The 18,314-nt window shown below is 34.8% G+C and overlaps 1 protein-coding gene across 5 annotated transcripts in view; it reads right to left on the bottom strand.

The window, feature by feature from the left end:
• Positions 1-18,314, bottom strand: part of LOC115219521 (probable JmjC domain-containing histone demethylation protein 2C) — a 321,052-nt gene that overhangs the window by 204,901 nt on the left and 97,837 nt on the right. For all 5 annotated transcript variants that reach the window (XM_036509010.1, XM_029789698.2, XM_029789699.2 and 2 more), the window contains exon 4: positions 2,170-2,373. In XM_036509010.1, coding sequence (XP_036364903.1) covers positions 2,170-2,373 — 204 coding nt within the window. The remainder of the gene's footprint in view (positions 1-2,169; positions 2,374-18,314) is intronic.

The following is an 18,314-nucleotide window of genomic DNA, read 5'->3' as shown; positions in this document are numbered from 1 at the left end:
GGTGATGGAAGACAAACACACACAAAGACATATACATCCCCAGTATATAAGTAACGCTGTTTGAACTGTTCGTTAAAAACATACCAAGCCATTGTAATATCATTATTTGAATGGTTAAGGAGAATATCTTGCTTAGAAACAGGTGAGGGTTAGCAACAGGAAGAGCACCTAGCTGTAGGAAGAACTCAGCCTCAATAAATTTGTCTGACCCATGCAAGCATCAAAACAATGATGATGATGGTGACAATACAATAATATAACACACACACACACACAAATACAGACATATACACCAAATATTCTATAATTTCTTTGCTACTACTTTTTTCCCAAACAAATCTTGGTTTTGATACTTTATATATAAAATTTGTAGCTGATTGTCTACCCTGAAGCCTAATCTGAAGTTTCTACAAGATAGTATTAAAACTGTCCAAGAAAGTCATATATTAACATTAATCGTGTTTGCTGCTTCTTCAAATAAAACACTGTGGCTATGTTCTTTTCATCTCTTCCACTTAAGTGCATCGTATCACATAACCAAGGAAGACAATTCTTTAACCTTATTTGATTAATCAGCTCTTGCTTTGTAAATGCCGTGTTGCATATTATCAAGTTAAATGGGGCTTCAGCAAAATGCACTATTTTCACTTTGCTGTTTATTTTTGTTTACAGAAAAATAAAGATTACAAAACAAAACTAAAAAAAAAAAATTAATAAATAAATAGTAATATTGATACATATAAAAAAGAAAATATGAAAACATTCTACTAAACTATTTTTAAAAATTGGAATACATTGAAAGAAATATTAAATCATGTCCGACATATTGATACATTCCCCCCCAAGTGTTTTTTTTTTTTTAAATTTCCAACTTCAGTCAAAAAATGTCCATTATGCTAACCTTGCAGTTCTCTCACATCTGCTGAAAAACTGTTTCATGTGACAACCCATACAAAATACATTTCATTATATTTATTGTGATTTAGCTACACAAACAGACCACTGGTAAGATTTCATGATGGCTGTAAAGCTAAATTTAAGTTCGAGCATGAAAGACTAAACTACACAAAGGAGATTTATTCTCATTTTGAAAGATGACAACAAATTCAAAAAAAAAAAAAAAAAAAAAACACTTTTTGCTTTTTTTTTATGTTAGCAGACAGAAATCTCATGACATAAATTTTGTTTTCTTCTTCAAATTATAAAAAAATACAATTTGGAAAAAAATATATTTATATAAATAGATAAATGAAAAATAAAATTTTTAAACAGATAATGAATTTTAAAAAAGTGTTTTTTCTATTTTATAAAATAGAAGTTACTTAAAACTTGAAACTAAATAACCAAAAATTGACAACAATAATAAAAAAGATTAAGTCTAATATCAACACATAGATGTTACTTTATCATAAAAATGCAATTCATTGCATTACTTAAATAACCATATATCTAAGCAAATCCAAATACCATATTTGCTGGTGTATAAGGTGCATTCTCACTAAAGATGAACCCTTATTTCTTTGTGGGAAAGTATATTTTGTAGAAAATTCAGATTTACTATGTTTCACCATACACCCAGAATACCATCTATAATATGGTTGCATTACATGCATGGCAATTTTTTGTTATATTCAACCTTATAACATTTAAACTGGCCATATCTGGCCCAAATAGTCTAACTGTTTTATATTCAAACCAGCCTCTTACACTTACTCTGCAATGTAATTCTAAAAATAACAATCACATTATCAAATTTTTTAAGCCAAAAGATAATGCACGATTAATTCAAAACAATGTGAATAAATAAGCACTACATTTGATAGAATAATCTGAAAAAAGGTTAGGAATGGTATTTTGATGGCATTCTCAGGTATAAAAGTGGTATTTTGTTACTTTCATATATTTTGATAACATTCTCAGGTATAAAAAAAATTCTAATGTCATTTTCCCAAACTCCGATTTTTTTGACTTCAAAATTTTATAAATCAAGTAAAAATTCTTAAATTCATTCTTAAAGCAAATAAGTATATTTAAGCGATACGTAGTTACCCTGATTCCATATTAATTCATTTCTCATTTATTGTTGTTAAACAGAACAAATAACAAAACAGAACAGTACATTTAACTTCATTTACAAAAGCAAATATAAAAAAAGAAGAAAAAACTTACTTGTGAAGCATGGTTATAGGCTTTGATAACAGCAGTGTACCATTGCGTTGTTCCTTCAGCACGATAGACTTCTACTCGGTACCCAACTAAAACTGTTGGAGTTGTCAACAGTATTTTCTGTCCATCTTGGTAGTCCACCCAGCTTTTAACAGATTCTTTTAAATTTGGGTACTCTGATATCGATGGAAAATTGTCATCTCCTTCCTATAATAGAAAAAAAAAAAAAGAATGTTATCAGAATAAAATTTTTATTTTATATATACAAAGCTATCAGTTTAAGGTCTATTTTGTCTTTCTTTTATCTTTTGTTTCAGTCATTGGACCCTGGCCATACTGGGGCACCACATAGAAAGATTTTTTGAATAAATAGAGTGACTCCAGTACTTTTTTTTTTGAAGTCTGATACCTATTCCACCAGTCTCTTTACCAAACTGTTAGGTTATAGGGATGTAAACGAACCAACAGAAGTTATCATGTAGGGATGGGAGTGGAACAAATACAGACACAAACACACACACACATAAGGGGCTTCCACAGAGTTTCCATCAACCAAATTCACTCACAAGGAGTGGTTAGTCAGCCTGGATCTGTGGTAGAAGACTCTTTCCTAAAGTGCCATGCAATGGGACTGAACCAGAAACTACATGTCTGCAAAGCACACAGCCATATCTGCAACTATAGTGATATTGACTGAAGGGCCTGTTCTAAAGCATTTATCAGTCAACAGATCACAATTGTAAATCATTCCATCTGTTAGGGCCAAACAAAATCATGTATGAATTAACAATAACTAAACAAGTCTTCCTTGATAAAACTTCAGCATAGATGCCTTTCACCAATAATTCACAGCAAAAAGCACCTTTTGAGTGCTGGGCCTCACAGAGGCAATGACAAATGACCGAGCCCTTTAGCGATATGTTGTGCATGAGAAGAAGACCCATCAAGCCAAGTGAAATCATAGTCATGGTAGATACTAGTGTCACACAACTGGTACCTGTGCCAGTGGCATGTAAAAGCACACATTACAGTCTCAGAGTGGTTGGCATTAGGAAGGGCATCTAGCCATAGAAAACCATGCCAAATCAGATTGGAGTCTGATGCAGTCCCTCAGCTTAACAGCCCTGGTCAAACCAACCAACCCATGCCAGCAGGGACAATGGATGTTAAATGATGATGATGAAGTAGCTTTCCACTCTTCATGCTAACTTTCATTTCCCATAACTTTTCCAGGCTAGTACATTCATTGATCTTCCTCATACATATTGGCAAATATCTTTAATCCTTTAGTATTTAAACCAGCCATATCCAGCCCAAATATTCTACCTCTTCTATGTTCAAGCCTGACCTGATCCAGACGCTCACATCTCCTACCTTGCAGTGTCATTCTAAAAATAAACAATCACATCTTCAAAATCTCAAAACAAGATAATACAGTACTGACTTGAAAAAACGTGAATAAATAAGCATTACTCAACAGAGAAATCTGAATACTAATGGATTAAACCCTCTCACTTTTTGAAATCAGTTGCTTTCAACCATTCTAACAAATAAACTTTGTATATTCCATCAGACCATAATTGTTCCTCTCAAACCAATGCAGATCATCTGTTTAACAGCCATAAAATATCACATTTCTTACACAGGTTTTCGTAGAGACTGGCTTTCTTTCATACAGGGAAAGAGTTTCTATGTTTTGACAAGTGTTTATAGTTTCATATGTTCACATTCACATGCGTTATTTATAACTATGTGTATAAGCATGCGAAACATTTTCCTCAGTAAAAAGAATTTGAACTCAGAAGGTTCATCTTCCTGAAAATATGTGAATATAAAGTATACAACTGATGTGAACCATATTCTTAATTGGTTCATACCAACTCTCACAACACAAAAATTAGTGAGATATTAGAAAACATGACAATTTAAAGCAATGATTCTCAACTACTTCTTTACTATGGACCCCTTTGATCCCTATTTTACTTGGATGGACCTTTATGAACCATTCAATATTTTTTTTAAAATCCAACTATATTTTTATAATCAAATATACTCTTTACTCTTTTACTTGTTTCAGTCATTTGACTGCGGCCATGCTGGAGCACCACCTTTAGTTGAGCAAATCGACCCCAGGACTTGTTCTTTGTAAGCCTAGTACTTATTCTATTGGTCTCTTTTACCGAACCGCTAAGTTACAGGGATATAAACACACTAGCATTGGTTATCAAGCAATGTTGGGGGGACAAACATATACACACATACATACATACATATATATATATACGATGGACTTCTTTCAGTTTCTGTCTACAAAATACACTCATAAGGCTTTGGTCAGCCTGAGGCTATAGTAGAAGACACTTGCCCAAGGTGCCACACAGTGGGACTGAACCCGGAACCATGTAGTTGGTAAGCAAGCTACTTACCACACAGCCACTCCTGCGCCTATATCATTAGGAGTTGTAAAAAAAAATTGTTAAAATATTTTCTGAATTATAAGAGTATAACCAAGTTATTGGAGATAAATTTTAACAACAAAATCTCATATGGACCCTGGTTGAAACCCACTGATTTTAAAAGATAAAAACAACACTTGATTAGGATTATTTACAATTGATTATCTATCATTCTGCTTGCCCAAAAGAAACCAGCTGATGTTGGTTTGTTTACATCCTTGTAACTTAGCAGTTCACAACAGAGACTATTATTATAAGTACTAAGCTTTTATTATAAGTACTGGGGTTGATTTGTTTGACTAAATCCTTCAAGGTGGTGCCCCAGAATGGCTGCAATCCAATGACAAACAAGTAAAAGATAATAAAAAAGATAAAGACATTTCCCTATTTTCACAATAACAACAACATATTTTAGTTGCTGACAAAATGTCTCACAATATTTACTTCCCTTTGTCTTTTGTCCCTCCACAACAATAAACATTAAAGTTAATTCATTCAGTCAGTTACATTCATCTCTCACCTAAAAATTGGTGGCTTTGTGCCAAGTTTCAGACATCATTATCATTTTAAGTTTTTCATATTTGAATGATATATTTGTGTTTCAAGAAAGAATATAGAAAACAGTTACAGAGAATATACAAGAATTATTATACAAAGCATTCATTCATGCTAGGAGCTGGTGAATTGAACAAATGAAGCCCACAACACTGGTTAGAAAAAAAATACTTAGAATACTAAGTTAATGAGTAAGATGGTTATGGTAACATAGAAAAGTAAATAGAAGAATGCTTTAAAAACTTTTAAAAGATCCTTAGCAGAATAGTTTTCCAACCATTTCATATCATATTTTTAAAGATACAAAGGAATTTTGTTTTTAATCTTTTGTTTCAGTTATCAGACTGCTGCCATGCTGGGGCACTACCTTGAAGGATTTAGTTGAACAAATACATTCCAGTACTTATATTCTTAAAGCCTGGTACTTATTCTATTGCTCCTTTTTTGCTGAACAGCTAAGCTACTGCAGTGTAAACCAACACTGATTTATCAAGTGGTGGTGGTGGGGGGACAAACACAAAGGCATGAACACATAGATATATATATACACACACACACACATATATAAACATATACCCATATACATATATATACATATACACATATATATACCCATAAATATATATACATACACACACACATATACAAACAGAATGAATTTCTTTCAGTTTCTGTTTACCAGATTTATTTACAAGAATTTGGTTGGCCCAGAGCTATAGCAGAAGACACTTGCCCAGGGTTCCACAAAGTGGTACTGAACCTGGAACCATATAGTTGGGGAACAAACTTCTTACCATACAGCCACACCTGCACCTGTAAACCCTTTTGCTATCAACCCACCTGAAACCACCTCCATTTCTCTAATACAAACTTCCTACTTTAAAGTGAACTGAATTAAAAGTATCTATGAAAATTTCCTGTTGTTTCAAACACCTGCTTATTATTCACAGCTATTTTATGACAGCTGTTGTACTAAATTCTTCACAATTTCCAAAATTATACTAGAAACAAAGACTGTATTTTGAGAGAAATATGGTAACGAAAAGGTTAAAGGAAAGTAGAATATAAATGCTTCAGTCAACATGGAGAATATCTCAGATGCTTATTGTACAGCCCAGTTAAGGAATGCAATGTTAAATCAGCCACAATGGGATTTTTGCTTAAAAAAGCACAAAGCGACAAACTAGAAATTGCCATTGCCAAAGCAGACTCCCTAATATTAGTTCCTACTCCAATACCCTTCCACCCAAAGTCTAACTATAAATGCTTCTTGATATCTGATAGCAACCAGTATTTCTACTGGTTGAAATTTAATAGTACTTAGAACCAGGAATGAGAATGAAAAGTCCAAATAAACACTGTATCAATAAACATCTAGAAAGGGAAATTCTGCTAAAAATAAAGTCAGAGGAATTTGGTAAGGGAACTAGGTCACCATAGTGAATGGTGGGGAGTGGGAAATTACTAGACAAATGGAAAAAAAAGAACAAAATCAAAATAAAGACAAACAAATGAAAATAATAAACAAAAAGTGAATACATTCAGTGAGGAAATGTAAAAGGAAAAGATGTATTTCGAAAATTCAATATTAGCAAAATATTTTCATAGATGAAGCAGGGTGATACTAAAAGAAAAAAACAACTGTGTCTGGGAAAAGTTATTTGGTCAGAAAACAGAAGCTATAATGCCTGCCATCACTGCATGGGTTAATAAATAAAGTGAGTGTAAGAAACGATGTGATTCAGAAAGAAAACATTACACCAATGTCAAAATAAAGAACTGGGGAAACACCTGGTAAAGCCCATTATTTACTTATGGTTACTGGGTGAAAAGGTTAAGTTGGCTGCATGAAAAAAACCTTGCTGACCAGATGAAAAAGATTTATTACAGAGGAAATAGGCTTCTAACAAAGAAAACTCATGGAAGTTTGTGTGTGGCAGGAATCAATGGGGGTGGCTGAGAGGAATCAGATGCGTCCAATTATCGGTTGATCTAACATGTGGGGAAACTATAATGTGGATAAACTGAAGGTAAATTTTATATAACCAGCTGAATGCATTTCCGAGGCACCCATGCTGGTGACATGTAAAAGGCATTTGTGCTAGTGATACATAAAGGGCACAGGGCACCCATGCTGGTGATATGTAAAAGGCATTTGTGCTAGTGATACATAAAGGGCACAAGGCACCCATGCCAGTGATATGTAAAAGAAATCTGCACTGGTGACACGTGCTGCTGACACCCAGCATGCCTTGCAAAGTGGTTGGCATTAGGAAGGGCATCCAGCCATAGAAACCAAGCCAAAACAAATAACTGGAGCTTGGTGTAGACCTCCAGGTTACCAGCTCTGGTCAAATCATCTAACCCATGCCAGCATTGAAAACAAATGTTAAGTGATGATGATGACGATGATATAAAATGGAAACAAATACAATTCTAGAGTGATGAAGTATGAATTATAAATCTGAAAACAAAAAAAAAAAAGCCTTTGCCATGATTACAAATATAGTAATTTTAAATGTTTAAAGGCAAATAATATCAATTAGAAGACATACTTATCTGAACCCAAAATACCAACTCTTCAGTTAAAAAATAAGAAATGTACTACTAATTAGATCACTTGAATGGTAGGTATTTTATAATCATGCAAAAAACAATGTGGAACTTATTATGAAGCATTGCATGTACATGGATAGACACTGTGAAACTACTCGGTAGAATAGTAGAAAGTAAACATTCAATTAGACCAAATAGGTTTCAGTCCCAGTTTAATAACTTTTCATTCATAGACTATCAGACTATCAGAAGGAAAGGTGGAGGCATGTAGCTTAGTTGTTCAATGTTTCTCAACTCTTTTACCCTTGCATAACCCTTAAAATAAATTACATATCTCAAGGAACCCCTGCACAAAAAAAAATCATAAACTACATCTTTCTCATATTTTTTTCATCATTGTTCATATGATCTCTTCTATCTTTTCTCTTTCCACAGAAAACATTTCTCCCAGCGTTCACTATTTTCCTCTTGTTCTGGTCTAACAACTCTCCATATTTGTTTTCATTCAGTCGCCTTGTATGTCTCTACTGTCCTGTTTTTGTTCCGAACTTTGACCCTCCATAAATCCTAAATTTTATTTTAGAATTTATGGGAACAACTGTCTTTGAAGACTCATATTGTCGTTGAATGCTCGAAATGAGGAGCTGATAGACAGCTGACAACTGATGAAAGGTCATTTCTCTGTGCTTACTTGTCCTGTTTTCCATTTGTTTCTTTCGCTGTTTACGTATTTAACTCATTTGTCTACATATTTCATGTTGTTTACACAGTTGGTGATGTCCTATACACACACACACACACACACATCTATCTATATATATATATATATATATAGGTTATCCATAAATTACAGACATTACTAACTATATCCCCAATGGTTGTTATATTTTTTTGATAACATAATAGGTTAGATAAGGATGATGTCTATATTACAATATTACAATAACCAATATGTTGTGCATGTATAATAATATTACGATCATGAAATTATCATTAGCAAATCTCACTCTTTCTCGCGGAACCCCAGGGTTCCAAGGAACCTTGGTTGAGAAACGATTGTAAGAGTGTGGTTTTGATTCTTGGACTGGGCAACATGTGTTCTTGAGTGAAACACTTCATTCACTTCATGTTGCTCCAACAACTCAGCTGACAAAAGTGAGTAATCCTGCGACAGACAAACATCCCATCCAGGTGGAGAATTTATATGCCATGGGAACCGGGAAACTGGCCCTATGAGTCTGTATGACTTGGGAAGGATTTTTATTCATTATCCTATCAGAAGGATAGACATTTCTAGGGAGCCTCTATGCAGCTGTTTGAACTGCTAGAAATATCAGCCAAATCTCCCTCAAATTTACATCAAAATGTTTTAAAAAAGAAGAAAGGAAACATTTGATGATGTAGTTCTAGACACATGCTAACTGATCGATATAGGATGGTTCTATGAGGGTTGACCCAGGATTAAACAGCAACATACGTATTCTTTAGATAATCTCAGCTTAACAATAAATCAATTAGCCAATAGCTTAATTATGCAGTAGAAATTTGAAGAATAGACACAAATGTAGAAAAATTAGTTTAAAAAATAAATTAGAAGAAAAAAAAGAACTTGTTGTGAAGCAACTATTCAGATATTGAAGATATTGAGAAACTATTATGCAAGGAGATATAGCCAGCTGAAACAACTCAGAGCTTGTTTGGCTGTGTGGTAAGTAACTTGCTTACCAACCGCATGGTTCCAGGTTCAGTCCCATGGTGTGGCACCTTGGGCAAGTGTCTTCTACTATAGCCTCGGGCCGACCAAAGCCTTGTGAATGGATTTAGTAGACGGAAACTGAAAGAAGCCCGTCGTATATATGTATGTGTGTGTGTGTATATACTTATGTGTCTGTGTCCCCCCCCCCCCAAACATCGCTTGACAACTGATGCTGGTGTGTTTACGTCCCCGTAACTTAGCGGTTCGGCAAAAGAGACCGATACAATAAGTACTAGGCTTACAAAGAATAAGTCCTGGGGTCGATTTGCTCGACTAAAGGCGGTGCTCCAGCATGGCCACAGTCAAATGACTGAAACAAGTAAAAGAGAGTAAAAGAAAAGCCAAAAGGTTTAATCAGCAATTACAGGATTTGAACTATGAGTGTAGAGGAATACAACTAAATGCTATAAACCATTTCAGTTCCAGCACTGCAGTTTCTACCACTTCCTCTGCCTCCAATGCATTAAAACTGTGAAAACACAACAAACACTTCGATATATCTCAAATAAATGGATTTGGGTCAAGAGAGAAAATAAGACTATACAAAATGAAGCATACAGCGAGAAGTTCAATGCTCTGAAGCAAATTCAGCAGAATCAATGAGAGACTGAACAAAGATGGCTTAGATTCTATTGACTTAGATCAATTACAGGCTTTATAGCATCCATTATCTGCTATGTATATAAACTTGGAATCTAGAATGAAAACAAAATAAAGTCATGAACCAAAGCAGCAGAAGACTTCAAAGATAACTAGTTAAGATCAACAAGCCAATCTTCAATTGCATTGTTGCATGAAGGAAGTAAAGCATCACTGCTAAAGAATTTGCATTTCACGTAAATAAACAACACACACACACACGCACACACGAAGAAAATAAGTGACTATGATTTTCTATTTGATGTAAAGTCTTTAATTTATTATACTTTGTGAGCTAAAATGTTTGATGTTCAAAACTTAAGAGCCTGTAAATTCCATATATGGTAAAGTGGCTACGCCAAATATAAATGCTGCACTGAAATCGAAAATCTAGAAGGAAACATCAAGTTCAGAAACATCTCATCTTTAAACTGAACTATCTCAAAAAGGTAATAAAAAAAAAAAATCAAACAAAATCCTTGAATGAATCTAAAAATCTTAGGGTTTTGAATAAATCATTGATCATAGAAAATTATCTGAGAGAGGAAAAAAAAATCATTGTACAAAAATATCAAGACAACTGAGCTTAAATTTAAAACTAGGTGATTCATAAGAAATAATGAGTAAAACTACGAAATAGAATCTACAACATTTAAATTGCACAGTGAAATATATTTAACAGCAAACTAAGTGATTTTTACATGCCCACTTTATATTCATTATTTTATATTTGTAATAATACATGAATGAAAATATTCGAAATGCAGAAAGCTATTTAAAAAAAAGTAAGGGTTGGAATTTAAAGGAGATGATGAAAGCAGGAAGAGATGGAGAAGTCACGAATTTGCTTCTTCAGCAAGACTCCTGTGCCTGTCCCTCTATCATACTTTTTTTATCTCTCGGTACCATCCCCAACTGAGTTGAAGGATCTTGTCTTGCAAGTACTTGGTGACCTCACCAGTGCTGGGGCCATGAAAAATGCACTCACTGTACTCTGTGAAATGATTGGCATTAGCAAGGGCATCCAGCTAGACAAATGATGCCTAAGCAAACATTGGGTGGGGGGAACTGAGTGCAGCCTTCTGGATTGTCAGTTCATGTGAAGCCATCCAACTCATGCCAGCATGGAAAAAGGGACGTTAAATGATGATGATGATGATGATGAATGTACTTTCTAAGAAATCAATAGATTACTGCAGAGCAAAGTGTCTATATATATATATATAAAATGCTTTACACCAACCACTGAACTGGACGACACCGCATAATAATACCAAAGATGAGATCTTTGCCATTTTGAATAAGAACCCAGTACTGCAACAGCTTGGGTTTCAGAGAACCACAACTGTTTAACATCCTGCCAAGCAAACTCAGAGATTTGCAAGGTGTGGATGTCGAGACCTTCAAAAAACCCCAGGACAAATTTCTATCTGAAATCCCAGCCGAACCCACATTACAGCAGGAGGCACAAAGAAAAGTGACCCTGTCCGACTCACTTCTTTGTCAAAACAGTACAGAAAGGAAACTCAAGCACACTGAATGACAGTGTTCCAGCATGGCCCCAGCCTTTGGCTGAAACCAGTAGAAGATAAGAATTTCAATCACCATAATCACTAAAAAAATCAAGATGAACCATATCTTTAACTTAAACATCTTTCTTCGATTTAACATTGAACTCAAAAATGTTATTAATCGTTTGATGATGTTCAATGTTTCAACATCCTTCTCTATGTCAGCCAATGCTGTTTGTAGCACTAATCTAATTAAAAAAAAAAATTATTCCTTGAAAGAAACAAGGGTAAATAAATATTTATATCATTATAAAAAAATTCTTTAAAGAGAAAAACATCTCATTTCTTTCTTAAGCTTAGTTCTTTATGCAATTCATATATTGGCCTTAGCCTTGAGGCTTGGTTTATCAGCTTGTATTTCAAGATATGTACAAACTCTATTGCTAATACAGCCACAAATTTCAAAAGCTAGACTCTCCTTACAAAATACAACTTAGACATTTAGAGAGAGAAGGGGAAGAAAATCTTGAAGATTGGATGAAAGAGAGGAAAAATAAAATAAAAGATAAAACAGTAAAGGAAAAAAAAAATCAGAACATCAAACAGAATAATTAAATACAAATGTAAAGTTGGAAGTGAAGCCAAGCAATGCTTACTGTTGATAATTTTAATATTTAGCAGATATACTTCTATAAGAAAGTGTTCCACTAAGCAGTTAGCTATTAAGTACATTATACAACTAATCAAATTAGCAGTCCAAATATATCAGCGATTCCCCTCCAATTCCCCAGCACTGCTTCTCCTTTCAGTCAAATCTGTACAAGGGGAATAGACTCACTTGGTTGTTTTGTCTGCATTCAGCAGTCAATGGAACTTAAGCGGTTATGAGTCTGTCTCTTCAAGCACAGTGCCTGAATAAAAATACTCAATTCTATTATCAATAGAGCCTCAGGGTTCGGTGAAATTATCCTGTCTAGCCCAAATCCATATTAAAAAAAAAAAGTGAAATTAGTAGCAAAATATATTTTTAAACACACACACACACACACACACACATACACGTGCACACACACACATGCACATACATCTATACGCTATTGAAATGTACATGAAAACGCTGAAAAGAATGAGGTTTTCAGACAAAAAGTAAAATACCCCCAAGGCCTAAATAGTAACAAAATCATAAAACCAAAAGCGAAAATAATTATAACGTTGTGGTTAAGTTTGAAAATAGAGGGGAGGAACAAAAAAAAAAAAAAAAAAACTAATGAAACCACTTACCTGAAATAATCACACCAAGCAAAATAAAATAATAAGAAAAAGATTTTATATATATATAAAAAAAAAAGCAAACAGCCGTTGTCCTTCATATGACCTATGCACTTACATACCTGCTCTATTCAAAGTATTAATCCTTTTTGTAAGAGTGCCCTATATCTGTCAAACAATTAGGCCAGTAAAAAGTGCCCTGCTGTGGCTCTTTTAAGTGTCTACAGTGTGAGTTTACTTAAGACTCTTGACTATGACTAATATCAGCAAATATTGCACAATAGTAACCCTGCCAACAACTAAATACTTAACTGTTGCTAAAATAATTGAAAGCAGGAATAGCAGATGGTTGTCAGTGTGCAAGTAGAAGTGGGTGGGGAGAGAGAAAGATTAAATAAATTAACATTTTCTGAAACTAGTTTGTTGATATGTGCATGAACAAATTCAAAGCCGCAGTGAAATAAGATAGGTGTTGAGAGAGAGTGAGAGAGAGAAAAAAAATAAAATAAATAAAATAAAATAAAATAAAGGCCTCCACCCCTCGTACATACCCGCTGAATGGCTTATATTTTTGTTTTTAAATGGAGAGCCAATTCCAAACGAGCACCATAAATTATTTGACATTTACCATACATACATGAGAAGACTTCTTCGATATTAGATATTTTTCAAGGGAGGTGGGGTGGGTGGTGGTGGCGGGGGTGCCGACACCGGGCCAAAAATAAACAAACAAGCAAATAAATAAATAAATAAATAAAATCTTGAAGTAAATATAAAAACTTTGAAACGAGAAAAACATGATACCTCCCATCACGAGAAAAACTTTCCTAGAGCATTTAAAAGATCAACCAAAACATCAAAAGCCAGCATCTTTCACACACACATGTGCACGCACACACACACATACACACACACAGGGATTTTGATATTTTTTTAACGAGAATTGGAAGCAAGTGTAAAATCCCTCAAAATAAATCCCAAGTGACAAATGGCTATATCAGGATTACTCAACAGATGATATTTGTTACAAAAAAAAAAAAAAATAATCTTTTTTTTTCCCTTCCCTTCTGGTTCCCCTTGTGAGTGTTTGTCCTCCACCGTTGCTTAACAACAGGTGTTGATGTGTTTACATCCCCATAAACTAGCATTTCTACAAAAAGAGACCAATAGACTAAGTACCAAGCTTAAGGGAAAATAAGTACCGGAGTTGATTCATTTGACTGAAAATTCTCCAAGGTGGTGCCCCAGCATGGCCACAGCCAAATAACTGAAACTACACTCACGGAGTGGTTGGCATTAGGAAGGGCATCCAGCTGTAGAAACACTGCCAGATCAGACTGGAGCCTGGTGTAGCCTCCTGGCTTCCCAGATCCCGGTCGAACCGTCCAACCCATGCTAGCATGGAAAACAGACGTTAAACGACGATGATGATGATGAAGTAGAAGTAAAAAAAAAAAAAAGAAGAAAAAAATGCTGCTACATTTGAGATTATGAAACTTGCCTATCCATCTTGTTACCACCGGTACTCATCATAATATGTGTTTGCTCATTTGAGCACATCGGATATCCATACTGCCATAGAAGAATCTTTTCTCTCTTTTTAACTCCGTTTCCCACTCCATTATAGACAGCATTTTGCCACCTTCCAGTCAGAGTTAATCATATTAACTTAACCTTTCTCTCTCTCTCTCTCTCCATACCTAACAGGTACCCAACTCTTATTGCTCCTATTTCAATACCATGCAGCTCAAAGCTTTCATACACATGAAAGCCAAAGAAAGACTTTTATTAACAATATAGATAGAAACTTCAGAAGGTTCTTCCTGTCATGACAATATATGTCACTACAATATGCTTGCCTACCAGCATTGATTACCACTCCCTGCTGTTAATAGTTTTTGCATGTTTCCTATACAACTGAATTTTCTAATCTCTGGGAAACTCCATTAAAGTCCTCTCAAAAATGAATATCCTTGCATTTCTTGAATTCTCACTGATTAGTTTATCTTGCAATGGATCCATCTAATCTATTTATTTTTATATATATATATATATATATATATATATTTAGCAAAGCCCTCTCTTTTTTTTTCTTTCTCCTCCAGTTACCAGAATGTAGAGATGATTAGTGTTTGCAATGTGCAGTCAAGGTACCTTTTGATCTGAAAAGGCAAAATGTTAACCAAAAGGAAATCATAGAGCTAATTCAGCTTATTATTAAATAAATTATAAGGTCAGATAGATACAGATTCCTACCAATGAATCATCTTATTTATTGTTAGAATGAATGAAAAAAATAAAAAAAGAATGAAAAAAATACTAAAGTGATAAAGATGATTTTTTTCGAAGAATTAATTTTACATATTCTTACAAAATAACAGAAAAAAAAAAAAGGAAAAAAGTTAATTGAAATTTTGTATTTGTGAATTAATTTCCAAAGACGAATTTTATTATTTAGGTGCAGGTATAGTTGTATGGTAAGAAGTTTTGCTTCCCAAGCACATGGCTTCAGTCTCACTGTATATAGCATCTCGGGTAAGTGTCGCTGGCCTTGTGAGTGGATTTAGCAGGTAGAAAATGTGTGGAAGCTTATCACGTGTATAAGTGTGTGTGTGTGTGTGCATGTGTGTGTGTATTTATGTTTGTCCACCATCACTACTTCATAACTAGTTTACATTCCCATAACTTTAGCATTTTGGCAAAAAAGGCTGATAGAATAAGTATGGGATCTTAAAAAAATAAGTACTGCGGTCAATTCATTTGACTAACAAACCCCTGTCAAAGCAGTGCCCCAGCATGGTCACAATCCAATGACTGAAACAAGTAAAAGAATAAAAAGAAACTACAGAGATGTACTTGCATAGAAAGTGACCTCATCTTAGATCATGTGCTGGAATGAAAACAATTGCAGCATGGAAGATGTTTAAAAGCCATAAAAAGAAAGTAAAAAAGATAATTTTCAAAGAATTAATTCCATATATTCCTCTAAAGATAAAGAAGTAAACCAACCTTAGTTATTTGTGAAATAATCTCCAAAGATGTGATTTTGCTATTTAACCCCAGGTCATCCCTATGATCAAAGTGGTTCAGTTATGGATGCAATGACAACAAGCAACATAAACTGAAATATCATATCTTTTACTTTTATCTTTTACTCATTTCAGTCATTAAACTGCAGCCATGCTGGAACACCACACTGAAGAGTTTTAAGCCTGGTTCCTATTCAGTGTATCATCTCCATGTCTTCCACACGTACAGTGGCTACAGGCACAGGAGTGGCTCTGTGGTAAGTAGCTTGCTTACCAACCACATGGTTCCGGGTTCAGTCCCACTGCGTGACACTTTGGGCAAGTGTCTTCTACTATAGCCTCGGGCTGACCAAAGCCTTGTGAGTGGATTTGGTAGACGGAAACTGAAAGAAGCCCGTCGAATATATGTATATATGTGTGTGTGTGTGTGTGTTTGTATATCTGTGTTTGTCCCCCAACATCGCTTGACAACCGATGCTGGTGTGTTTACGTCCCTGTAACTTAGCAGTTCAGCAAAAGAGGTTGATAGAATAAGTACTAGGCTTATAAAGAATAAGTCCTGGGGTCGATTTGCTCGACTAAAGGCGGTGCTGCAGCATGGCCACAGTCAAATGACTGAAACAAGTAAAAGAAAATAAAAGAAAAAAAATTTCCTTTCAGGTGCCGGTGCCACTTAAAAAGCACCCAAGCCAGTGATGCATTAACACACCCAGCACACTCTGTTCAGTGGTTGGCATTAGGAAAGGCATCCAGCTGTAGAAATAGGCAGCTGAGGTTGGGACAACTCCCCTGTTAGCCAGCTCCATGTCAAACTGTCCAACCCATGCCAGCATGGAAACTGGATGTTAAACGATGATGATGATGAGCAACATGTAATTTGAGGGATATTAGACTGTGATTTCTAGCATGCAGACCAACCATACAGAAGCTCTCTCCCACTTATATAAGAATTATGTGGAGAACAGTGCTACAAAATAACAACAAATAATTCAATAAGATAATTTTGTAATTTGGAATTATTAATTTAATGCATTGCTATAATTAGATATCCATTTTTCTTTCTTTGTGTGTGTGTATGTATATTGGAACATATGTGAATGAGCATGTCTATGTCTGCATCTCTTATTCCGTTATTGGTTTCAGTTATTGGACCGTGGCCAAGCTGGAGTAACATTTCAAGAGTTTGTAACCAATTATATCGACTCAGCATTAGTATCTGGTTCTTGTTTTATCAATGTGAAAAGGAGGATGAAATGTAAAGACAACAAGCAACATAAAACTGAAATATCATATCTTTTGCTTTTATCTTTTACTCGCTTCAGTCGTTAAACTGCAGCCATGCTGGGGCACTGCATTGAAGAGTTTTAAGCCTGGTACTTATTCTGTCAGTCTCTTCTGCTGAACAGCTAGGTTATGGGGATGTAAACAAACCAACACCATTAGTCAAGTGGCGATTGGGGAAAACACAGACAGACACACACACACACACACACATATATATATATATATATACATACAGACATATATATATATATATATATATATATATATATATAAATATATATATGTGATGGGTTTCTTTCAGTTTCCTTCTAGCAAATCCACTCACATGACTTTGGTTAGCCCAAGGTTATAGTAGAAGACACTTGCGTAAGGTGCCACATGGTGGGACTAAAGCCAGGACCATGTGGTGGGAAGCAAACTTCTTACCACACAGTCATGCCTATTTTCATTCAATGTATCAATTCTTTTGTTATCCACATCAAACCACACACACACACACCACACACACACATGATGCACTTACATGCAGTTCAATTTCATTCTGGTTAACCTGATAGAAAACAATACATGCACATGACAGATGGTGGTTTGCAGAACCCAGAATCATGTGACTGAGAAATGAACTCTTTAACCACACAGCCATGCATGCACAGATGTAGAATGACTTTGAGGTGAAGATATCAAGTGATCTCACAGTCAATAGTTCAATTCCTATTGTAAACAGCAATGTCATGCCCCTGAACAAGGAACCATAAACAGCTACTTTGAAATTACCTAACAGATATAAGGAGTTTCTATTACCCATTTCTCTTGTTGAGTGGCCACATTGAATTAGTTGAGTGGCTAAACAGACCTATTCTACGATGAAAGTTCATACCAAGGCAACAACAAGTATATAATGAAGGACTGTGAATTGAATTGTTGTTGCTTTGTACTTACATCTTTCAAGCTTATAATCATTCCAAGCTTACTGTCAACTCCAATACGTCAAGCATTAGTCAGGTATAGATATTTTTTGGTCATTTATATCCAGTTCTCCCATCTACTGTGTTCTACATTCAGCAGCAAATCTGTATGCTTTATAATCGTATGC

This window comes from Octopus sinensis, linkage group LG14 (assembly GCF_006345805.1).
Source record: "Octopus sinensis linkage group LG14, ASM634580v1, whole genome shotgun sequence".
NCBI classification, from domain to species: Eukaryota; Metazoa; Mollusca; class Cephalopoda; order Octopoda; family Octopodidae; genus Octopus; species Octopus sinensis.
This window is presented reverse-complemented; position numbering and strand designations above follow the sequence as displayed.